The sequence below is a fragment of the Diospyros lotus genome, chromosome 3 (genome assembly GCF_014633365.1).
Source record: "Diospyros lotus cultivar Yz01 chromosome 3, ASM1463336v1, whole genome shotgun sequence".
Classification (NCBI taxonomy): domain Eukaryota; kingdom Viridiplantae; phylum Streptophyta; class Magnoliopsida; order Ericales; family Ebenaceae; genus Diospyros; species Diospyros lotus.
Window position 1 is genome coordinate 22905253 of NC_068340.1, and position 26903 is coordinate 22932155.

Sequence of the window (26903 nt, forward strand, 5' to 3'; positions counted from 1 at the left end):
ATGGTTATGACTTATTTTGACATATGCATGCAAATCACAATTTCTATCATGAATTTTTATAAACTCTCGAATTCCAAGTCTACTCAATCTACTAAACTTATGGTTACAATTCTGGCACCTGTGACCTCATCCTTCACCTAGAAAATATACCACCTTGCGACGCCCCTCTTCCGGGGCTCGAAATTAATTTGGATGTTCAAATAAACTCATTTTTTTTCAATTGTAAGAAAATATAACCATACATTCAAATGACTAAATAAATAAATACCCAAAATATCATTTGTCCCATAATTTTAATACAATCACACAAAATTTGTAATTTAAAATAATTTATAAATAAATAAATAAGAAACTCCTCATGGCTCGTCACTTGTTCCCAATGGTGATTCCTCCACCAACACCACATTTCCTTTGATAGACCCCGAGTTATCTGTATGGTTGGTTGGGGAAGGGGGTGAGTTCTAAGACCCAGTAAAGACAATATATATAAAATAACAAATCATAATTCATAACAAACATGAAAAATAAAACATAAAGTGATGCATGCATGCAGGCTCTTCCACCTTATCCATCTTAGACTCTTGGTGGCCCCATATAATATTCTCATGGACCCTAACACGAGCTATGTTTAGTCTCCACAATTTATAGCCTCATACCTAGGCACTTTCCTATTCTGACATGCAAGCTATGACCACAAAATTTGCATATCAAATATATATTGACCCTTACCATTTGTTGTTAATATCTTAATATGCCTCTTCAAATTAACGTATTTCTTCAAAGTGTTAATAACACCGATGGCATGTCCTAAAAATTCTTCTATAATAAATCTAATAAAAAAATTATTTAAATAAATAAATTGAAATCAATTTTCATCAAATTTTAATTTATTTCACACCTACCTGAATCCTTAATCACGTTTACTGTTTGCCTCTCCCAACTACCACTTTTGCACATTCTGATTTATTTTTCACCTCCTCATATTTATAATCCTTCCTTCATTTGTGCCCATACTTAAAATCTATTAGGTCAGATATTTGAGATACTATCATCATTTATCCTGTTTGCTCCATCTAATCAATTAATTGCTTAATCTCTCAATTCTTTTAGACTTTATTCCATTTGTTGGCTATATGGCTCTAATTTACCTTCAATTGTTGTATAATCTCATCTTAATTCTACTCTTCTCCATGTACTGCCTTATCTATTTAATTAATACTATATTTAATGCTTCACAACTTTCACATGAGTTTAGCGTAAGAGTTTCTAATTTGCTGACAAGTGGCGCATCAGTGGCACTCACTGCGTCCATTTTCAATCCCCAATCTTCATGCCAATCCCTACATCTATATAATAAAACAGAACTGTTTTTGAAAATGTCTCAAAAGTGAGACATTTCAATGGCTCAGATCATTTCTAATATATTTGATGGCTCAGATTATAAATTTTCCCGCCCACAGCAGCCATCTGAGTGTCCCTCTCCCTCTGTCTTTCTCTCTCTCCCTCCCACCCACCCACCAATCCATCCCCGTCTCCAGTCCCCCCCTTTCTCTCTTTGTATATATATAAGCAATGGAGCCTGAAGCAGCGAGCGGGGTGGGCTCGCGGTGGCGGACGATGCAGCCGCTGGGTGCGGCGGTTGAGGCGCGTCCGATGGTAGTGTAGCTCTTAACATTAACATTATTTGGTTTTACAACTTCACAGTAGTGTAGCTCTTTCATGTCATTTGTAATCAATTATCTGTATAAATTTATGGCTGAGGCGATGAGCTCACCTATAGGCTGTAGGTTGGCTGCCTACCTACTAAAACTCCATAGTTTTACAACTTCATAGTAGCGTGCAGTGTGGGCTTCTGCTGCAACTACTAAAACTCACCACCAGCCATGGCCTGGAAAATGAATGCTGCTTCATTCAGCTCTCTCGCGGTCTTCTTCACCTCCATGCTTTTTCTCCTGCTTGTGTGCTCTCGCTTGCACTTTTCAGAAGCTCAGTCCTCGGCTCAAATCGTGAGCGGCTTTTCCTGGACCTTCTATGAGTCCAGCTGTCCTAAGCTCGAAGACATCATCCAGAAACGCCTCAATAATGTCTTCGATGATGACATCGGCCAAGCTGCCGGCATCCTCCGCCTCCACTTCCATGATTGCTTTGTTCTGGTCTGTACATCCACATTTTCTTAGCTAGCTTCATGCGTCTTTGCCTACTGCTTTCAGATTTCACTTCGCTTTGCAGATCTGATTTCGGATCATTGATTTCGGCATGGATCATCAGGACAATAATTGTGAAGCTTAATTTTGCTTTGCCTTTTCCTCTGTGTGATGTAGGGATGCGATGGTTCAGTATTGCTTGATGGATCAGCCAGTGGGCCAAGACTGAGCAGGACACTCCTCCGAACCTGAGCCTAAGAGCAGAGGCGTTCAAGATCATCAACGATCTTCGAGAGCGCGTCCACAAGAAGTGCGGCCAAGTCGTCTCCTGCGCCGACATCACTGCCTTCGCTGCTCGCGACGCCGTTTACCTGGTCAATTTCTTCCAAACATGACGGGGTTAACTTGGAGATGAAAAAAATGAAGTTCTTAGTTCTTACGCTATCTTCAATATTAATTAATTGAAGTAAATTCAAGTTAGGATCAAATCATACATTAATTCACTCATAAATCAAGAAAAAATAAAATAAATAATGAAATATTCCACTTAATTTGTAATTTAGCCAAAGAAAAAAAAAACAAATTCTTCCTTTAACATAATTTTTGTATATGTGTCTGTTCTATAAATATCAAGTGCGGTGTGTGTGTTGTGTGTATATATTATGTATATGTGTGTTGTATTATGTGACGGTCAAAATGGGTGTGTGTGTGAATATGGGTGTGTCTAAAGGCGCACATAGAGAGAGAGTGTGTGTGTGTGGCGGTGGGTCGGCGGCCGACCTTGACAATGGCAGTGGGTGCGTGTTTATATGATGTGTGTGTGTTTATATTATGTATATGTGTGTGTTCTGTGTCACGGTCAAAATGGGGGTGTGAGAGAGAGAGAGTGTGGCAGTGGGTGTGTTTATATGATGTGTGTGTGTGTGTTTATATTATGTGTATATGTGCGTTTCGTGTGTGTATATATCTATATAACCTTGGCAATGGCAGTGGGTGTGTGTTTATATTATGTATATGTGTGTGTTTTGTGTGTGTATATTATGTGTGTATATTTATGTACTAGGGATAACCCGTGCCTGAAGGCACGGTACAATTAAAAAAAAATCGAACGTGAAATAATTAAACACTGAACATGGTTATCAAATAATGCATAACACCTCACTTACTTTACAATAAAAAAATTAAAATTAAAATGTACATCAATTAGTGCTACTGACATCAAATTATAACTACATAAGAAAAAAAAAATATCATATTATCATACACCAAAAAGAGTGGGTTAAAATTTTACAAAAAATGGGTTAAAGTTTGAGTGAGGTGTTATAATTTAACCCATTTTTTGTAAAGTTTTAACCCACTCTTTTTGGTGTATGATAATATGATATTTTTTTTTTCTTATGTAGTTATAATTTGATGTCAGTAGCACTAATTGATGTACATTTTAATTTTAATTTTTTTATTGTAAAGTAAGTGAGGTGTTATGCATTATTTGATAACCATGTTCAGTGTTTAATTATTTCACGTTCGATTTTTTTTTAATTGTACCGTGCCTTCAGGCACGGGTTATCCCTAGTATATATATATGCCTTCTCCACTTCCTTCTCCTTAAAGTTTTAATAATATTATATATTATATATGCCTCCTCAATTCCACTTGTTTTAACTTTATTATTATAAATTATACTTAATTTTCAAAATTTTCACAAATCACAATTAATTCCTTTTCACAATAAATTTTTAATTTCTCCACTTAAATTCTCAATTCATCAATCACCAATAATTCATACATAAGACATCTAAATTATAGAAATTATTTTTTCTCAAAATATCGAGACGTTACGCTTTACTAACTTAAATAGTTTGGATGCAAGAAAAGGACCAACAACTTCTGATCGAAAGAACTCAGAAAGGCAAAAGGCCACCGCCCCATGTGGTTGTCATCTTTATGTGGCTCATCCTAACAAGGACCAATGTTTCACCTTGTGGTAATGAAGCAAGTGTTACATAAGTAATATGTGACGATGATTGAAAATTAAATTTTAATTTACATGTCATTTTTCATGGTCCAATAATTTAAATAATTATATTATACTTGAAAAGTTTTGAGTAATTGTGAATTAAACATATTTTGAACATTTGTTTTGAAAATTAATTCTCTAATATTCCTTAGAATTTTAGCAATTATATCTAGATTTTCAAATAAACTATTAGAATTTCCATTTAATGATTTTTTTTTCAAAAATAATACCCCATAATCTTAAAAAAGTTGATAATTACACTAGTATCCTACTTTTTAAATTACCTGTCAATCAAACCCATTCTAATGATTTTCCTTAGAAATGAATGTTTCAAAATAGGGCTTAGTGATAATTTTTTCTAATTATCAAGCCTTGGGAGGGATCCAGGGGAGCCTAACATTAATTTGGCTCAAGTGAAATTGGTTAAAAATTATAAATTGGGTTAATTTTGTCAAGTTAAAGAACATGTTTTAGCACAAAATTAAATCAAACCAAATCAAATTAGATTGAATTTAATATTGGGCCTTGTAGACAAGATTATGATAGATTTATGGGACGCAAGTTTGTTAAAAATTAACTAACTAACTAACTAAAAATTAATCGAGCCCAAAATTGATTAAAGTGCACAATAAGTTAGCTAGATAACTTATTTTGAACCCAAATAAAACCCGAACAAGTATAGATTCAAGTGAACTAAAAGATCAGAATCAAAATAAGAATAATTGAAAACACAATATATAATAAAATTTCACAATCGACCTTTGAATTGAAAATAATCAAGCTCAAAAGATTATCAAAAAAGTTATCAAAGACACAATAACAATTTGGGTAAATCACTTTGAGCTAAGAATTCAAACAAATAATTTCAACAAAAAAAAAAATTGATTATAGAAGAGTAAGATATCAAAATGGAAAATTTACCAAACAAGATTGAAGAAAATTAGAGGAGAGTAATGAATCCAGTAGCCAATTCAAGAAATTGGCATGTTTGATTTGAAAATCTCTTGGAATCATTCATGGCCGGTCTAAAACTTGAAATAAAATAAAAATCTTGCAAAATACTAAGAAAACCGGCTGAATTTGGCAAAAAGTTGTGGGAAAATGGGCACACGCAACTCACGTACACAAATTTGAAAACTAGATATGATAGGAGGAAAACATTGTTGTTGTCGGAAGTGACTGATGAGGTGACTAGCAAAGTGACTATTGTGTGTTTGGGTTGCCAACTATCTCCTATAACAAGTCATTTCCTTTTAGTTTTGAGATCACAACTGAGAAATAATGAGAAGAGTTAAAAAATAATAATAATAATAATAACAATAATAATGTAGATATTCGGGTTTTACCCATCTAAACTTAGAGGAAACTAACATTCTTCCTTGATTCGGTTTCTAGATAAATGATATGATCGCAAGTTTATACACTCTCAAGTGGACACGCGATCAGTCTCTATTTAATAGGATATTTTTATCTCCATCAAAAGTTAATACTCTCTTATTTTTAAGAAAATTTGAGAAATTTATCACTTGTATGATGTCTTGAGGACAAAAAAAAAATTATATGAAACTTAAGCAATTCCTATGATTTTTGATGTTTTTCCATGTCAAATTAGTAGTGGCAGCGCTTTGATGCTTTGCGACGGCTTAGGGGTGGCCGACGATGGTTTCAAGCAACAGCAACAGCGGTCAAAGGCTGGTCAAGGCTTTGGCTAGGCAATAAGTGACATATCGAAGGAGAATGAGGAGGCCAGAGAAATTTTTTTTGGAACTTTTTAATTTTCATAGGTGACAATTCTACCCTAAAATATTTGCATTATTGCACATATACCTAATATTTTCAGTTTAATATGTATATGATCTCTAATTTCGTTCAGTGCACCAACGCCTTGCAATTACATTTTATTACACATGAGATTGTTTAATTGGCATAAATTATACTATATCCTTAAATTTATGATGAAGAAAGTTTATGAGTATTACATTAATACCTAATGTTTTTGGTAAATATGCATATATTAAGTATTTACTCCTTTGAATTAGAGTTGTTGGGCTCATCGAAAATGTTCATCTCTTTTAAAATTTTAGCATTTTGATTTACACTTAATTTGGTATCGATTTCATAAATTAAAAGCCAATATTATTGCGACTAACAAATAAAAATTTCACAAAACCCAATAATTAGGAGCTTAATTAATTATTAGTAAGCTGGATATATAATTATCAATCTTAATTGATTTCTTAAACTTCTATTGAGTTCTAAGTAAGAACTACAATCTAAACATGAAGCTAAGAAACAGTTCCCAAACCGAAAAGATAAAAGGCATCAAACTCTGAGCAGATAAATGCTAAGTTCAGGGCCCCCATGCCCGTCGGGATTCATCATGTAGAAAGCCTCCGAGTCCTTTGATCCCACCGCCCTCTCAAACCTGGCCCTCATATACATCACCTCACCCTCCGCCCCAACCCCCTCACCGCCGCCATCTCCCGGCAACACTCCCGCCCCCATCGTCACCGGCCCCACGGCGTCCAGCACCGCCCAGTCCTCCTCCGCGCACCGCCGCCGCGTCGCGTACCCATATTTCTTCCCGTTACAGTACGTCCTCCACAGCGGCTCCTCCAGCAGCTTCAGCCCTTTCTTCTTCTTCTCCGCCGCCTTCTCGCATTCCAGCGCGATTCTCACCACCCCGGACGCCATCTCCCTGACCAGGACGCTGGTCGGCGTCGCGAGCTCAACCAGAAACGCCGGATTCAGCTTGGGATCCTCCTGGAACGCGAAGTGGACGTGGCCGCGCCTGTAGCCAAACAGGGTGCCCACCACCTTGGTGCCGAGGCGTCGGTTCAAGCTCGATTTGCTCTTTCCAAACCCAGTAAAAGCCGATTTCAGTTTCGAAACCGCCACAACGGGGAGCTTCTTCCAGGGTTCCCTAAGCGAAGTGGGGACAATATCGAGATCATGATGAGAGGAGGAGGAGGAGGAGAAGGTTAAGATCTCTTCCTGTTCCTGATCATCGTCTTCGCCCTCCACTTTCTTCTTCCAGTGGAAGTATCTCCTGGAGAAGGAGAAGGAAGAGTCTTGAGAGGACTTGTCAGCAGAGCCGGCCCTGGCCCAGGGCTGCCAGGGCTACAGCCCTGGGCCCATAACTGAGGGGGGCACAAAAGTTAGAAAAAAATTAATAAAATATATATTATTTTTATTTTTATCCTTCATAATCAGAAAAAATTTAATAAAATATATAATATATTTATTTTTGCCCCCCTATTCTCTCAACCCCCTCAAAAGTTGTCCCCTATACTTTATATTTTATCTCTAACTACCTCCTCCACTTTCACAAAATTAATCTATTTATTCCCTCACTATTCTCTCTTCCCCTCTCCTTCACGGCAAAAATTTGAAACCCAACTCATTCTCTCTATTTCTCTTCCTTTAATTTTCTCTCAACAATATATCAATAAACAATTAATTTTGTAAAATCTAACTGTTTGATCTTCGATTTGATCGCATTTTCACCGTGAAAGTGGTCTCGATCTATAAAAAGGTAAGTTTTTTAAAATTTTCAGTAATTATTTTTAATTTTCAATACAGATCCATAATATATGTTTCAAGTTTTAATTATGTACTATTATATTAGACTGTTAGGGACATCAATTACATAAAAAACAATACTGAGGGTATAATGGATTCTAGTCATATTACACTGTTATGTCAAATTAAGAAATTTGTCATTTTTTTCTTGTTTTATGAATTTTTTGCCCTGAAAATTTGTAAATTGTAATACATATCTTTATTAACTTTTTCTTATTTATTATTTGATTCAACTGAAAACTTAATTGGGATTCTTATTCTTTATAATTGGAAGTTTCAAGTGAAAGAAAATATATAAAAAATTCAAGTTTTATTGTTCTTTGTTAATTAGTTTTATTTTTTTTATTGTATTGTGTTTATTATAAAAATAAAAAAAATATTTCTTAAGAAACAACTTTCCGAAAATCTTAAAAGACAAAGAAAGAAAAAAGAAGAAGAAATTGCTCAAAGTTTAAGTGGATATTTGAATAAATATTTTGTTAAATAAACTAATACTTCACTTGAAAATTTAGATGAAGATTTACCAAATGAATGTGAATAACTAATTCAATTTGAAGAATTAGTCAAAAATGAGAATGAAGTGAATGAAGAAATTGGTGATGTAGATGAAAATGAAAATATTGATGAACCTTTCCTACAGATGAAAATAAATATTAATCTAGATGAAAATGAATGTAGACTCAAATATATAATTTTCGTTTAATAATGTATTGTTTACAATGCGAGGTACTCTTTTTCTTTCGTTTGAAATTTTGTCCCATTGAATTTTTCTCAAAAAAAAATTTAATGAGGCCCCAAAGTATTCTTCTTTGTCTTTTATAAATTTTAATAACTTTAATAAAATTAATTAATTAATTAATTTTATTATTTTTTATTTAATTTATATAAAAGGGCACACTTGATAAATTTTGCCCTGGGCCTTATTAAACCCAGGACCGGCCCTGCTTGTCAGTCATGGTCTTCATCGTCTCTGGGGGGGAAAATCCAAGAAAAAATTAGGTAGCCGAGCCGAGAGAGCTAGCGGGGAGACAACTAGCTAGTTTGGAAGATGATGAGATGATTTGGGATTTGGGATTGGAATTGGGTTTAGTGTAGTTGTAATATAGTAATTGTGTGGTGATTTATTGTTGGGTAATGGCGAATTTTGTCAGCGTGTGGGACTGGGGGGAGGGGTCCGACAGCAGAAAGGTGACAAAAGAGGTTGAGCAGCCCCACCAACCAGACAACGAACCCAAACCCAGCTACCTTAATTAACTAAGGGTAGTGTTTAAATTTTAAAAGAAAAGGCTAGTTATACAAATAATTAAGTTATCTAAAGAATAATTAATGACGCTAAATGATAAAAATATTCTCACCTAATTTTTAAATTCATCACCTCTACTCTTGGCCGTCTCATCTCTCCTTTGCCATGGTCGCCTCCAACAACCTCTGCCTAGCCTTGCTTTATTGCTATCCCGTTGATCGTTGGTGCATCATCTCATTGTCCTGTTGTAACGTCGCGATAGTTGTTACATCCTGTCGTTGCCCTACTGTGGCACCTCACGTGATCGTTATTGTATCATATCATCGTCTAGCCGCAATTCTTGCACCGATCGTCGCTGCACCATCTTATTGCCTCGTTGTTGTCACTTCTAGATGAAGCCCCGAGCTTCATGAAGACCGGCATTCTCTCGTTCGCAACGCCTTGCTGATTGATGATGAAATCTAATCTAGAAATTCGATTCGATCATCAGACCTATCATCATGTCAGTACATGTACCGCAATCCAATTTTAAATAACCTCGGAAGTAAATGTGAATGTGGTTAATTAATTAAAACAATTAAAATAGGAGTTAATTAATAATTTAACACAACTCAGATTACTACTATGTCAGGTTAGGTGGTGAGCTTGGAGTTGGAGGGGATGAGGAAAGACGAAACAAGTAACGTAGTCCTAAATAAACCCACCATCATTTGTTTTGGACGTAGAATTAATTATAATTTGGGTTATTGAATTAATTATAATTAATTAATAATATATGTATATAGCTTTCCAGTACCTACATGATGAGAACCCAAGTTAATAACATCGAGTTGGGTTATTGAATTCATAGCAATTTTCTTTTTTCTTTTTTTGCTTTACTATATATATATATATAGATGCAAAATTTGAGATTAATTATAATTTGAACCTGAAAAATAAAAAATAAATATTTAATTGACCCACCTATTAGAAAATTACAAAAAAAAATTAATTAATTAAGAAAATTTTGACATTTGATCCTTTTTACCAAATAAAGTATAAATTATTAATAATTTGAGCTGCTTATTTAACTTTGTGAAATAAAATTGTGATAATAATATAATATATATTATATTATATAAAGTCTTATTTTGGCCTTTTGTAAAAACTACCATACCAAAAGAGGAAAATAAAGAAATAAAACAAGATGGGAGAGATAACGAGAAAAAGAGAAAATTTAAAATTCAAGAGTCGTTTTATTGGTAGAGAATATTTTTTATTTTTCATCTTTAATTTTCAACTCGATTTTCATTTCTACAGTAAATTAAAAAAAATAGAAAACACATTCATTTTTATTAAAAATGAAACCAATTTTGTAATTTAAAAAATGAGAGAATATGTTTGAAAACACGTTATTTTCAATTTGAACAAAAATTGAAAATAAACAAACATTAATTTATCCTTAATTTTTATTTTCTTGTCTATTTTTCAAAACTAGTTATTGTATTTTTATTAAGTAAATAATAACTCTAAAATTAAAGAAATATTATAAAATTTGGTAATTAAAATATAACATAATTATAGACATCATGATATAAAGTATGTCATTCAAAAAATTGCATTTCTTAACTAAATAATATTAAGACTACTTAGTTGTCAGATTATTGTGATCATTCCATAATTGGCCCCAATGGTCTTTCTAGCAATCCTCATTTGTTGTTGTTGGCACATATCCATAAAAAAAAAAAAAACCTTCTTGTACTATTTTTTTTAAGTAAGAATTTTATAAAACAAAACTAACGTCGAAACGAATATAAACGAAGACTAAAGCATATCTCGAACCACCAAAAATTAAGAAAAAAATAACAACAATCACTCTATGGATCAGAAAAATAGAAAATCTTTTACTATTTCATAGTCCATCTTATCAACTATATCCAAATCTTTTTTTTTTCATAAAATCTAAATAAATTGTCTACACTATATTCTTATCGAATTAAATTATGAAATGCACAACATGCAACACAAATCAATTTTTGTTGCCTTAACTAGTAGTAATTTGATAATGACATACCAAAGGCTATTTCGATAACATTATATAAATATGAATGTCAATAGTTAAATAATTCATTTCTTTCACGAATTTTTTCTCTCGACTTCGAAAATCATTTTAAGTGGTATCTCTTATTATGAAGATAAAAGTCCTAGAATATTTGGATAACTTAAATCAATGATATAATAATAACCTGTAAAATAAACATATACTATTAATGTCATATTTTGCAAGAAAAAAAAAAAACAAACAACAACTAATATTATATGATATTAACTCTTACGTACCGTCATTTGAAAATAAAAAAATTATTTGCTTCTTTTGTTAAAGCATCTAAAACACACACGAAAATCATTAGCAGTCCCTTCCCAAAATATAAAAGTAAACATCATATTATATATGACAATAAACGACTATAACATTTTGTGTAACTAATACTGCTTTTCTATCATGAAAAATTTTATGTTTTAAGGTTAGGGCCTATGCTGCCATGTGAGTAACCATCTATAGCACTTATGCATTTCTATAACATGTAATTTTGTATTAGATAACAACATAGGTAAAAATATAGTAGTCCATACATTAATATAAAACTTCATACCTCAAAATACAAAAAATCACTTTAGATTGCTTTGAATTTCTTGTTGAACAACACCCCTATTAACATGTTTTATTAAATCAATTACTAAAGATGCAAATGCTCTTATCACTTTTTTTATACCATTTATATACCGTACGAGGTGAATGTTGAAACCTTTTACCTACAATTCTCTATATAGTCCCATGACACAAAATTACTAATCTGTCATGCTAATTTCTAAATAGATAGGTTTCTTATAAAATCCTTTATAGCATCTTGTAGGATTTCCTAAGAAGATTTCAAGTATGTATTCCTTGGCCCTAAGCATAGAAGTCCTACAAGGAATTCCATCAACAAATATTTTTTCATTTTCCATTAAATAACTTACCATCATAAAATTTAATAATTTTTCCTCCTCATCATCATTAGATCTAGAAACTTCAATGCTTGACGAGGAACATATTGAACTAGTAATCAAATTGGGTGATAATACCACTTGCATAATTAATAAGTTAACAAAAAATGAATAAGATTGTAACGGGCCGCCTCCTGAAGCCTCCGTGAGCATAGAAAATCCGTGAAAGGGTCATTATTTGAGTGATATCGAACAATAACATAAACTAAAATTCACACCCAACCCTTTTAGAAACCATAAATCTTTATCACAAAGCATTTAATAGCCATCATTACAAAATCTTTCACAGCATGAGCCCACCTAGCTTTCATAGAATACACCTATCCCAAAAATATAAAACATTACTCTATCACAAGTACAACAACACCCAGGACCTAGTCTCGGGAGGACTCTATGTTAGATATGAGCCCTAAAGACCAATTCTAGTGACACAAATGGACTCGATCTTGTAATTCTTTAAATATTATTTAAAGAAGAAGTTTATGTTTTTATTTAAATTGTAATATGGTTTAAATTATAAAATATATATCCATTAGTATAATAAGGAGTGGATACAATTCTTAAGTGTTAAGAATACGAGTTACGGATAATTCACAATTCGTTATACTATAAACATGTTCCTGACCATAGAATTCCTAATATGGATAATAGCAACTCGTATAGGCCAGCACATCGTCTTCTTCCTTATTTAGTATGAGATACTGAAAGATAAGGTTGGTGAGTCTCGTGCCATTCTGTATGAGGTATAGAAAGAAGATGAGTAGATGCTTGTTACAAGAACGAGTTCACTGAACGGGACTGTTAACATTAAATCACATGGGTTATTTCTCACGGGTTAATGATTTAATGTTAACTGCGATTTTGTAATTAGTCCTTAAACCTGAGATAACATGGATATCTGTGTATTGGTGGATTAAGATATCAGCGATATTATGTGGTTGTTCTAATCAAGAATAATCATACGTATCTATGTGCCTGATTCAGTGATACATGAGGTATGTGTGCACCAGACATGGAATCTATCACCTCAAGATTTATGAAGAAGATATCCTATGTGATCCAGTAATCACTTGACGATAAATCCTTGGCCGAGGTAATATGACGATGGAATTTGTACCATAAAGGTTGTGTCATAATTAGTCAAGATTGATTTTGGATTTGGCATATGACGAGATTAAGAGATTCGACCTGCTAACCACGATCTCATATCTTGTCGAGATATAAGATGATAAAAGGACCGTATTGTATGGTAACATAGTAAAAGGTTCACAATGCCCGCTTCACAATAAATTGGGTAATCATGACATATTGCTAGATGTCACTCGTGATTTACAAGAATTAATTATTGATTATTCTTGTTGCCGATTTATTTGTGAACCCAAAAAGTCTCACCCAAAAGAAATCACTTTCAAAGAGAAAATAAATAAATTAGTAATTTTATAATTACTAATAATAGTGCATTTATTTATTGGATAAATAAGAATAATTAAATAATTATATTATGAATATAATTATTTGATTATTAATTGGGTTGGGCCTTTTGCTAGCACATTAGGCTTGACCCAATGGCACTATTGGATTTAAATAAATTCCATCAGATTGGACTTGACCCAATTGCATTAAATGGAATGGGCTTGAGAAGCCCAACCTATTTAATGGAGAAGGGTTTTTTAATTGGAACTATAAATAGCTCCGAGCCCTTAATTTCTCTCATAAGATGCACTTGGATCATTTTGAGAGTTGAGAGAATTTTGAAAGAATTGTTCTTGAATCCAAGAGGTAAGTTAGAAATTTTTGTAAAAAATTTATTCTACTTATCTTTCTCTTTGATATTCTTGAATAGAAATGATTTTGGGTGGACCGACTCGGCATCCTACATTTGGAGGATTACACGGCGGGAAATCTAACAGTGAAATAAGATTTCATCCAAGAGGTAACCTTTTCGTTTATGCCTTCATTTTATTAAATCATAACACTTTGCACTTACTATCCTGACTCGACGATCTAGACCCAAATCCATTGTACACACCTGCAATCTCAGGATACTTTTACCTGGAATGATGGAAAGCAAACGTGAGTCACAAGACTCAGCAAGTTCTAGAAAGAAAGGTTGTAAGCTACAGACAGAACTCTTCTCGTAACACCCCATGTAATTCATGTCAATGCAATGTCATACCATGCCATGCCCAATATCTGCCTTATCCCTAGATGCATAAATATATGGTAAACTCCACATAAACGGTCCTTAGGGCACACATCAAACACACATTGACGCTCAAGTCCAACATACAAACATGTTAGCAGTCTTTTATAGGCTACCACCATACCATTTCCCTTATGCGTCCCTTCCTGTCACTCTCAACATAATATGTTGCTGTGGGTCTCACCCCAAGGTCTTACTGTTGCCGTGGGTCTCACCCTAGGGTCTTACCGGTCTTACTGTTGCCGAGACCCACCCAAGGTCTTTTTGCCACCGTGGGTCTCACTCCCAAGGTCTTTCTATCGTCGTGGGTCTCACTCGCAAGGTCTTTTCATGGCCCACTTCCACGGCCTACATTCCATGGTGGGCACCACTTATCACCCATACTCATCACCTATAACCACACATTCTCACTATGCAATGCAACGATTAGGAAATGTAACGATTTTTGCAACATAAACGTGATGATAAGGCCCCCATAAACCAAGCATCAGGCCATGCTATGCCCATATAGGAATACACACATGCGAAATGCTCTAAATGCACCAACTCATCTAGATAAGCCAAGTTAGCTCTTAGACCAACCGGGTCATGCAAATACTCACACATCTCATCACACACAAACCATGTCCCCAAATGAATGCAACTCAGTCCCTATGCAGCACACACATCATGATATGCAGAAAACAAGACAAGAATCTGGCAATACTAGCTCTTCTGACTCATTTAGCGCTTATCGTAACAGCCGATGACTAGCGTCCATACATCCAGCCATCAACTGCCACGACCCACGATCAACAGTTAGTGGCTTTGTACCCCATACCCTTAGACACACATAGACACCCAAAGACGACATTAAACTTAATCACTTAAGCTTATCATTTTGCACACTTAACCCATGTCAACATAGACTCCATTATGACATTCACTTTCCCATCCCATTAAACCATCTCCACATTCATAATAAATTATTAATATAACCCCATTAAATCATAATCAACTTTTCTAAGAACCTAACCCAACGGGTACGACATCATTTCCAAAGAAAGCGGAGCGACACGAAGCTTCATAACGGTCGAAATGAACGACATCAAGATATCATTGCTTAACTCATTCCATTAACAATAACTTCATTAATAAAATATGTTGAGCCAACTTACTCATATTAATTAAGTTTTGATGATTAACAAAAATATTTTTATGATATAAATGTATTTCTTTCTCATATAAAAAAATAAATTTATTTTGAATTAAAAGTGGGTACAAAGAGTAAATTTATTTTGAATTAAAAGTGAATTATTTTTACACATGTTTTCTACTTTTGATCATTTGTGTATCAAAAGTTTATGTTTGAATTTTTATTTATTGATAAATGCTTTTATTACTTATGCAAAAAGTATATTTATTTTGAATTAAAAAAGAATTACTTTTAGACATGTTTTGTCTTTCTCATACAAAAAGTAAATTTATTTTGAATTAAAGAGAACTGGTTTTAGACATGTTTTCTCTTATTCATGCCAAAAGTAAATTTATTTTGAATTAAAGGAGATTATTTTTAGACATGTTTTCTTGTTTTAATCATCTATGTCTCAAAAACTTATATTTGAATTTTCAAATCTTGATTTCTTATGCAAAAAGTAAATTTATTTTGAATTAAAGGTAAGACATATTTTCTTATTGTTCGATAAAGTCTAAATATTTTTTGAATTTCAAATTTCATATTAATCATTTCTTTAGTGGATAAAATGCTCATAAATACCCCCCAAACTCATTTTTTGAATATCCATTGTACATACTGCACATTCAAAGCTCTCAACCTAATTTTCAAGCATTCCAAAACTCTCAAAAATTCATTGTTCATCTACCGAAGAGCCACAAGGCAAAAGGAGAAAAGTTCTTCAAGTCTTCTACGACAAATCCAAACTTCTCCATTTGAGGTTACAAATTTATTTATTTATTTAAATATTATTACCTTGTATAATTTGTTCTTAATCGCTTATTTGTGTCCAAGTGTGGGCAAATTATTTGTAATATTTAAATTATTATTGAGGATTGTATAGGTTTTCTAGATCCGTTAAAATCTAGGTGAATCTAGTTTCCAAGTTAAGGTAGGGAGAAAACATTGATGTAGTGGTTGCCTAGAATCCATTGTAATCTAGGTGTGTATCTAGTTTCTAATGTGAGCTAGTGTGGAAACCTTGGTGATTTTGATTTAGTGGAACTCCAAAGGTGGTTAGACCTTGGAAGAGTAGACTAGGTGTGTGTGAAGACACTGAACCACTATAAATTGTATTGTGCCTTATTGTATTTATTTTTGTTATATCTTGTGACTTACATTTATTATTAATCTCAAATATAATTTATTATATTTATTAAATATATATTTTTCAATAAAATCATTAATCAAGAATATTCGTTAAAATTGAGAAAAATTTTAATTACTTAATTCATCCCCCCTCTTGAGTGGTCATACCTTGAGGGATCAAAAAAATATAAATCATAGGGTGGTTGTCACACGGATTATTATTATTAATACGTGGAACCGAGTCATGATAAGGGAGGGAATAAAATACGAAAAACTACGGAGACTTTCATGGAAAATAAAGAACACGAGGAGAGAGTTAGGAGCTTGTTTGTAATCAACTAATTTCTGCTTTTTTTGTGCTCTCGTTGCAAAGTAAAATATTTCATAATAATTAATACAATCATGACTTACATTAATTAATTCTAACCGCGTAAACGGTATAATCTAACCGTATAAAATTTATAATCTAAACATATAACATTTATACTGATTTTACCCATTTACTTGACCACTTTAATCGCGAAATAATCTCAAAACTCTCTTATTTCCCTCACTTTTCCTCCCATTTTCCCAGCTGTTGCGCCCCATTTCTTCTCCCCCTTCTTCCTTCCATTTCTTCTTCTATTTCACGTTGCAAGAATGGCCAAAATCGGCCTTAAAATGGCCAAATTGGCCTTATATTTGAAGCAGAAATAGAGGCTTGGCGAGCAAGGCAGATGGGCGGCCCACAACGCGTCACATGGCGTGCCCAGCTGCAGTCGTGTCGCCCCCACCGCCTTATCAAAACGGTGTCGTTTCGAGCTCCAAGGGCTGATTAAAATCAGCTAAAACTTCCTCTCGCATGCTTGCTTCTCCATGGTCTCGGATCCCACGCCCATCCGCGCCAACAGCTTCCCTCAACATACATACCTCTCTCATTAATTTTAAACCATTCTTCTGCCTATTTCTCAAAATTGTAAAATTGCACCAGCACCCCAAAGCTTCAGAAAATCCTATATACACCCCAAAACTCCTATTTTTCGCTAATTTCACTTGCACCCCAAATTTTTAAAAATTCACTAAATTAATTTATTTTACTATTTCCATAAGTAATCTCAAATAAAATAATTAATTACCTTAATTACCAATTTCCTCAAAATAACATAAATAAACATTTTCTCTTAATTCCACAAATATTCCCTAATAACTTCAAATACTAAAATTAATAATTATTATTTATCTCTAAATTTTGAGATATTACAAAGACACTAAAAAGAAATACACATCACATAAAGAAAGTAATTCATGCATGTCCAAATAGTTCGAACAAGTTATACAATTAATTTAATAAATAAACACTCCATAATGAAATCACATAAACGTTCAAAACAAACAAGTTTCAACACATAAAGATAAAACAATCATAAAAATGATTCACTCCAAGCTCTTAATTAAGATAAGCTTTTCTCCTAACATTTAACGTTGATATGAAAATTTATCTCTATTCTAATGATGTAAATATTGCAATATCTTTGTTGTATGATGCATCAAAAACATCATTCATGCTCTCCAATTTGTCCATGCATGCCATAATAGAATATGAGTTAGATATAGAACTTGTTATTTCGTTATTTTAAGATATTTTTTCCTTCGTCTTTATTTTCTCTTTTTTTTTTGGAACTCCCAACACAAAAAAAAATTCCTCTTCATTCTCTCATTTCTCATCTAAGTTTTTGGAGGTGGTTGAGTAGAACGATGATGAAGGTGTCCTCTAATTGTTGACTTTCCAAAAACTTGACCAAATTTATAGCTCAAAATTAATTCTTGTAATTTGACCTTTTAGATACCTTGAAATTTTTACTTCTTTGTGAAACAAAGTAAAACATATGTCAAATATATAAAGTAGGCTATTTTTTAAAATATCTAAAGACTGTACACATAAGATAGCATATCGCATATATATATATATATAAATGCTACCATATGTAGTTTCAACAACGTACAAACATTGTGTTTATAGTTATCTCATAGGTAACTCAGATAAATCATGATGCTTTCTTCAAAGACGATTATATTATATATATATCTCACCCCCGTTTTTAAAAATACTTCTTCATCCATTAATTTCTTGCCAGCAGTCTATCATCTTAAAACTAGGGGTACGATTCAAATACAAAATAAAGATATTAAGTTCAAACTAAAATTTAATTGCACAGAATTTTGATATACTCTCTCAACTAAGAGAAAAATAAATATATATATATATATATGTGTGTTAACAAAATGGGCAAAAGGTATTCCCTTTCATCAAATATAGAAAAATATTTGTAATTAAAACCTAAAGATATAACTTATACATTAATTCAGCAACCAAAACCAAAAACAATAAACTCACAGATAACAAAAAGCAAACAAGATGGAGCGGGCCGGTTCTATATATTTATATAGTACCTCTAATATCTTTATCAACAACACATTATAAAAAAAATTGGTTTTCAGTGATGGAATTAGCAACAAATTTTAATCCGTCTCTAAAGTTAAAAATTTCTTTGAAAAAAAAAGCCTTAAACACGAAAAAATTATATTACTAATAACATGTGCAATAACAAAAGTAAGGGGCATCTGACGCCCAATGGGTTGGGCACGTGCGACACAAGCGCACTAGACACGAGGTGAGGCTCACCCTCGCCTCGCGCGCATGACTTCTCTTTTTTTCTTGAAAAACGGTGCTTCTCCTACAACTCGAACCTAAATCCTAGTGTGACTAAAGGCCTTAACGTGGTTTGCTTGGCCATAGGGCTATAGAGTCGGTCAATTTTTTATTCACTATAACTTATATTTAAACTATTATTTCATGCTCTCTATAATAAAAGCTCAACTTCTCGTTTGACTCTTTGGTTCTACCAACGATCAATTAAATTATTGCATTTGAAAAATATCAAATATTTTATTATAAAATAAAAAACTTTTAGGGGACATTTGGTACGAGATAAATTTTAAATTCCTATGATTCATGATTCTTAGGAATGCTCTTAGAAATTTTTGATTTGCAGAATTTATACAATTCTATATTTGGTTAGGTTTAAACATTTTCAAGAATATTAAGTATTCTTTTCTGGAAATCTTACATTCCTATGTTTGGTTTAAATGCATCATTATTGGGAATTCATGTTCTTTCTTCAAAATTACCCTTATTTGATTTTTTTATTTAAAAATAATAAATTCCTTCTACTATATAAAATATTAAGACTCACAACATCTTTAAGAAGTCAAAAAAATGCTATTTTTTACACATTATGTATATATATATATGTTTGTATGAATATCTACTTTAATATATATATATATATATAATATTTTATAATAAATAAATAATATATTACATATATATAATATGTTTATATGGGATTATAAAAGAGTAATGGATGTTTTAGTGTTTTTCTTTGTTAAAAACATTTTCAAATTCATGAAAAACTTGGATTCCCAATCCCCTCCATGAAAAAAAAAATTTTGCGGGAAAGTTGCTTAAAAATCATTATTAAGAATCCTATTTTTCAGAATTCTTTTTATGAAAAAGTTGTACCAAATATAGGAATATAGATTCTCAACCTAACATTCCCAAAAATTTTAAAATTTCTCCTGTACCAAACACATCCTTAATATAGAGTTTAGAGATGAAAATTTTTTTTGTCTCTGAACTCATATGCTAAAATATAAATATTATTTATATTTATATTTTAAAATATAAACAATAATTATTTTATATTCTAAAATACCAATTATTATTGTGTGCATGTTTTATGTTCTAAAACACCAATTATTTTCACTTTTAATTATTTTTATTTTATCTTTTTTTAATTTTGTACAAATAGAGACGAAATCAATTATATTTCTAAGTTGAGAGCAGAGACAGAATTAGTTTTATTTTTGAAATTAGAGACAAAAAAATTTCATCTCTAGTTGAAAAAAACATGTAGAGCTGATTTTGTCCCTAAATCAGAAGTGGTTGACTTCTATCTCTAAATCCATCTCTAAAATTATTTTTTCAAATCCGTCCAGAAAAAAATTCCTTCTCTAAAATTCTATCTTTAAAATCATTTTTTTTTTTTTTTTTTAGTAACAAGTAAGACTGTCAGATAAAACTTGTTAATACAAATATCTTAGTAAAAAAAAAGACAGAGATAAGTACCAATACTGCTTGTTCTATCCGATATATTAGTATAATAGACTTTTAGTGATTTCTTGTTGATACCAGAGAGTATAGGTCTAGTATTTAAGCCATTATAAGTAAATTCTTCAAGAGACAGATAGATCTAGTAGTATGCAAGAAGAAATTTGGTAAAACTTACCTGGTTGATTTAAAGAGGAGATGATGAATTGGAGAGGATGATCGGAGCAGAGAGACAGACAATATATAGGAACAAATGATGAGATGAAGAGGGCTATGAATTTAGTTAGGAACGAAGGAGATGAAGAGGGCTATTGATTACTGTAGTCTAGGAATATTGAAAGAGATAAAAGGGGCGAGAGCTGTGAATCTAGGAGGAATGAACAAGGGCTGTGAATCTGGGAACAAATAAGATGAAGGAAAGAGGGCTGTGGGAAGAAAGAGAAGCAAAAGAGTAAAAATTTTATAGAGAACTTTTTAAAAATATTTTGTAAAGTCTAGTATAATTTTAAATTTTTTTTTTTTGAATATAATTTCCAATTTTCTATATCTATAAAGATACTTTCTAAAAAACTACTCTAGCTTTTCACAAATAAACAGGGCCCATGAGTCTCCTCAGATGTTTTAATTTTAATCTTTAATTAAATGATTCAATCTTTAATTAGAAAACAAATAACTTAGGGGTTATAGAAATTTTTTTTTTTTTTTTTAGTTTTCTAATTTTTTTACTTTATAAGATGAATTAAAAAATATCAGTTTTTATGTTTTCTAAATTTTCTAGAAATGAATGCTATGACTTTTAAAAATGTAAAATTAATGTTATAACACAGAGTAAGAGACAAATAGACAGAGACCAAGAAGCTAAGCATGAAAGTCCACCAAAACAAACAACCCTTGTCTCTCTCCCACAGTTATCAGAGGCCAGCAATGATATATATATATATATATATATAGACCAAAACCATAATTAATGAAAATAAAAAACGAATTTAATATAATCGATCATTAATTGTTTTTACATTAATTAGCGTTACAATGTAATCAAAATTATGCTACTAATTCTTATATAGAATTAGATTTTACACATCACATGCAGAAAATTAATTAGGAGACAAAAGAACATCAAAAATTTAATTAATATGGTTGGTCCTTATGTTCACTAATATATGGAATAAATCCACTCAATTTATACAATTTTGTGCAGTGAAGTTATATATAAAACCCCCTTAAAAGACATAATTTTTATAAAAATAGAGCTATAAACTATCTTAAACCTCACAACTCCAAATAATTAACATTCTAAGAAATTTAGTTATTGATGATCAGGATACATATTCTAGACACACAAATTAAATAATTAGGCTATATTATTATTATTATTTCTCAAACAATTAATTTATTATGACTTATCAATAACTGAATTAAGAGGTCATTTCTACCCAACAACTTTAAAATTAAAGTCAATCAAATTGAGTTTCAGCTAGGAGTTTCAATCTCTACGGAATCGTAATTTGAAAGAGAGTCAAAACATACAAGTTTCTTAGTTTTAGGTATAAGTTAATAATGGGAATGAGTTAAAATAGTTTAGTTTGTCTATTTTATAAGGAACATGGCATATATAGTGACAAGTGCATTGCATGCTTTCCTTCAGTTATTTATGCTACCTGTTTGATAAAATTCATCATGTCTCATCTCTCAAGTGTTCTATATTGAGACTATATATATATATATATATGGAAGAAAGGGTAGTTTATTGGAATTTCTATTTATAGTTACTAGTTTTAGCAAACTTGAGAATATATATATATACCACCATTTAAAACACATAACCCATGTTGATGGCAAACAATAAGTTCGAGATTATTAATACTTTACACCCAATTAGGATAAGATCAAGATGTCACCAATTTTCTTTGAATTTTTCTAAGACATTACTGTTAAATCTTTTAATACTTATTTGTTGTGTTCAATAGCGTTTAAGGACTAAGGACTTTAGGATGGCTTAGTGCTTAGTAATTAAGAAGTTTACATCTTATATATATTATCAGAATTTACTTATCTTTGAAGATGAGAGTGTCTGTCTACACATTGCCTAAATTAATTACTTGGTGTGTCCCCAATAAATTTACTTGTGCATATATTCTAAAAATAATGACGAACAGTAATAAAAAATATATATATATATTCATGTAGCATTTCCTAAAAAATTAGAAAACATTACTTATTTACCTATTTATGAATTAATATATAGGAGATCAATTTGATGGGAAATGGTTGGAGGTATATTGCGTTATTGGTGGCATCAAAATCCTAATTCAAGACAGATGAGAAAACACAAAAAGAAAAAGAAAAACTCAACAAGATCAAGACCAATATCAACATTAAACATTAATGATGGGTCGGCATATATAACCGAATGTATTGGGTCAACATTTCAATCATTGCACTTACTTTAATGCTTAAACATTAACATAATTAACTATTTCAATTGTCTTTCAACCACAACACATTTATTTAACCCATCAGTATTAAATATTCTTACAATTTCCTAAAGGAAGTATTATAATTACCCCCAAATAGATATCATCTTAGTCAAATAAATTATTAGTTTTTTATTTTTTTTTAAATAATAAAAGGGGTATGAATTAAGGGATCTATTGGTGATCTTGTCAAGGGTATGAAGGGACCCTAGTGCACCTTGATCATACTTAATTATAATACTCAATCTATTAGGGACTATTTTTAAGTATTATCATCAATTCTCCCAATTGTGACTCATATATATATATATATGTGTGTGTGTGGGGGGGGGGGGGATCATTCAAAAAATAACAAATCTTAGCACAACTTCAAGTCACTACTTTATATTAACTTATAAGGCAATATCCATGATCCTTAACTAATAATACCTAATAGAAGATAAACTTGGATCGAAAAGAATAATCAAAAAGGGTAGGCCAAACAGTAGCTTCCAACCTTCCGAAAGCCAATTCATGAAACAAAGAAAAAGAACATTTCTATGAATTGCTGAGCCTTACAGACTACAATAGTCCTTTTAGGTCATCCAAAAGCCTCATATGATCTCTTGTCTAGGTGCTTTTATTGTATGTTTATGGATCCCTTGGTTTGGTATGTTTGGAGGGCTGTTTCTCTGTTTGTACTTCTCTTATTCGGGAGTGTACGAAAGAAAAATCTCTCTAGCACACACACACAGCTTCTACAAAATTATAACTAAGTACACTAAGTTTTCTTATACATATATATATTTATGTATGTATGTATAAATACACGTAAATATCATCATATAACTAACTAAGAATCAATCCCAAAATCATCAAATACAAAAAGATCACATCGAGCTTACATTTGAACAATCTCAATATGACAGATACGTAGTACTGCAAATATTAATTCTTCGAGTTTGATCGTCCATTAATTAACCTCAAATTAAAGAGAGAAACAAAAGAGGAGGAAAAACTACATAAGACAGATCAGCTGTAAATGATAGTGGCAGACGTCGTCGTTTTAGTTCTTAGTTTCCAAATTTCAGGGTGAAGAGTCCACAACCAAGTTGTGCCTATGGGACGGACCCGAAGGAGGGACAGGGACTCCTTTTAAAGACATCCTTAGAAACGTGACTTTGCGCCGCCGGAAACTTGGTTCCAGTTTCCGGCCATAAAACCTCGTCTTTATCGAATTACCATCGTCCGGCCGCATCACCATGCCGCCGACTGATAGAGCTGCAGTGCTTGAAGCAAGGAGAAGCAAGAACAGCATAAGAATGAGACTATTGAGCCATGAATGGAACATGGGTTTGGAAGAAGCAGAAGGTGACAATAATATTAAGGAAGCCATGAGATAATTAGCATGCAAGTGAGGCTAGGGAATTGAAGAAAGCCACTAATTGCTACAACAATTGTGTTTCAATAGAGTTGCAGTTGGTTTATATATATATATATATATAGAGAGAGAGAGAGAGAGAGAGAGGTGTTCGTGCAGGGGAAACAGAAAAGTTAGGCAAATTGAGATGTTAAGAGGGGGGGGGTCAAAAAAAGGAAAAGTATTTGTCAAGAAGAGATTCGTGTATCTGGTTCATCTATAATTAGTGAGCTTATATATATATATATATATTAAAGAGGTTAAGATTTGATTTCATCACAACTCAAATTTTCTCTGATAACTTTTCAAATAAAAATTCATAAATTGGTAAAAGAAAATTTGAAGTGATGGGTAACTTCAATCAAATTTTAACTATTTCTGGCCGCCCAAGTGTAAGAGATGGAGAAGTGAAGAAGTGCACGCCTGGGACTTCTCCATGACAATAAAGCAAAAAGAGAGAATTTTTATTATTAAAAAAGAAGTGACGTTATTTTTTTTAAATTATTTAAATAAATTTATTTTTCTTTTCTTTAAATAAATTTATTTTTATTTTATAAATAAAAAATAACTCATATATCTCTAATATATTCTAAAATATTTAACAAATAGTTTAATAAAAATTTTAAAAAACTTCTCAATTTTATCTTGATTATTTCGTATCTAGATCCAAAAAATATTTTAATTTTATTTAAATATAATTTTATCTTACTCATTTTATCAAATATTATCAAAATCAAGATCATATATTTAAATAACTACATGTACTTTAAAATTTTGCTTTATTTTTATTTACCGTTTGTTGCTAATACGTGACAAATTTTATGTTTTGCAAGGTGTCATCAAAATAATTTTAATAAAAAGAAAAATTGTAGTAGTCCCTTGACGTGGCAGTGTCACCTCAATCATAGGGTTCAATGGACTTCTTCCATAAGAAGTGCCAAGCTTGGTGGGAGCCCTTCCCTCGCCCACCATATTAAACCAACAATCATATACACATCTTTCCTTTTTTTATTAAAGAAAATAATACATCGCTTAAAATTTAGTAAAATAACAAATACGACTTATAAGACTCAAAGTTAATATCTCAAATTTATGGACATTATCACTTACCACTACTATAATCTCAGTACTTATATATATATATATATACATTGTTTTATTTAAAAAATATTATTTAAATACTTATTTGTAATATTTATGTATTAATATATTAGATTTATGTCACATTAATATAAATATAATATATATATATTAATAAACGAATGTTATTAAAAGTGTCACAATTAAATGTAACTGTCCAAATAACATTTTCTTAAATTCTTTACTTTTATGGTCAATTAGATTAACTTTTTCAATTTTTATATAGTGCAACCATCAACTCATACCTAATTAAGATAGATAATGATTAATTTACTTACATATATAATGAGTTGATTCTGTTTGTTGCTATTGCTAGAAGATTAAAAAGAACAAAAAGAGGAATCCTCCTGTATCAATATCATTAAAGTCATCTTAGTTAAACTTTTATCTTCTCTCTCTCTCTCTCTCTCTCTCTCTCTATATATATATATATATATATATTCTTTGACTTTGAGTTTGATCATCCATTTACACTAAAAAGAGAAGCAGAGCAAAGAGGAGCAAGAACTAATAACGTTCACCTAAAAATGATGCATTAGCAGCAAACGTTTAGTTTTCAAATTTAGGGAGAGCATTGCGGCTTCTCGTCCCTGACCTGATGGAAGCAGCAGCAGCATCGGGCATCACCATCGCCATCACCATGACCATGCCCGCTGGTTGAGCCGCAATGCTCGAACCAAGGAAGAGGAGAACAAAGAATGAGAATATTGAGCCATGAATGGAACATGGGTTTGGAAGAATGATCAGAAGGTGGCAATTAACATTAAGGCAGCCAGGAGACAACAGACAAGCACGCCCAGGCTAGGGTTTTGGAGAAGACTTTGTTCTTCTTAATTTAATAAGGTGGTGTTGGTGCATAGTGTATATCTACATAGGAAAATGCTATAGCTAGCCCTTGGGCTACCAAATATGTATCAAATGATAAAAATACCCTTGGACTAATGCGGTGATGTGAGGCGATGAGGAGAAACGAGGCGCATGACTAAACACCTCTCATTTAAGACATTGAAACGATAAGCGCAAGAAGTATTTTTATCATTTAACATACATTTTGTAGTCCAAAAAATTGCCCAAAGGGGACCACTAGCATGGTCCATCTAAATAACTTCACATAGTTAGTTATTTGTGTGGGGGAAACGGGAGATTTTTTTTTTTTCATATCATAAATTCATTGTACTGAAAAACAACTTTGACAATTAATTAATGGTGGTAGGTGGTG

General features: G+C 32.0%; 2 protein-coding genes across 2 annotated transcripts; one reads left to right on the forward strand and one right to left on the reverse strand.

Moving 5' to 3' along the window:
- The first annotated feature begins 1883 nt into the window (after window positions 1-1883).
- LOC127796880 (peroxidase 12-like) lies at window positions 1884-2539 on the forward strand. The gene is made up of 3 exons (XM_052329284.1): window positions 1884-2157; window positions 2211-2310; window positions 2356-2539. The coding sequence occupies exons 1-3, from the start codon at window positions 1884-1886 to the stop codon at window positions 2537-2539; spliced, it is 558 nt and encodes a 185-aa protein (XP_052185244.1).
- Window positions 2540-6338: 3799 nt separating this feature from the next.
- LOC127796881 (protein MIZU-KUSSEI 1-like) lies at window positions 6339-9409 on the reverse strand. Its single transcript, XM_052329285.1, has 2 exons — window positions 9348-9409; window positions 6339-7261 (listed from the first exon to the last, which is right to left on the reverse strand). Exons 1-2 carry the CDS (start codon window positions 9407-9409, stop codon window positions 6484-6486), a joined length of 840 nt encoding a protein of 279 aa, XP_052185245.1. The 3' UTR covers window positions 6339-6483.
- Window positions 9410-26903: the final 17494 nt, after the last annotated feature.

Bases quoted from the DNA above. Each gene is read 5' to 3' on its own strand.
- LOC127796880 (XM_052329284.1), top strand. From the start codon at position 1,884: ATGGCCTGGAAAATGAATGCTGCTTCATTCAGCTCTCTCGCGGTCTTC. The intron at 2,158-2,210 runs GTACATCCACAT...TACTGCTTTCAG, and splicing joins TGATTGCTTTGTTCTGGTCT to ATTTCACTTCGCTTTGCAGA. The intron at 2,311-2,355 runs GTGTGATGTAGG...TTGATGGATCAG, and splicing joins TTTGCTTTGCCTTTTCCTCT to CCAGTGGGCCAAGACTGAGC.
- LOC127796881 (XM_052329285.1), bottom strand. From the start codon at position 9,409: ATGCCGGTCTTCATGAAGCTCGGGGCTTCATCTAGAAGTGACAACAAC. The intron at 7,262-9,347 runs GTGCAGCGACGA...GCCCTGGGCCAG, and splicing joins AACAACGAGGCAATAAGATG to GGCCGGCTCTGCTGACAAGT.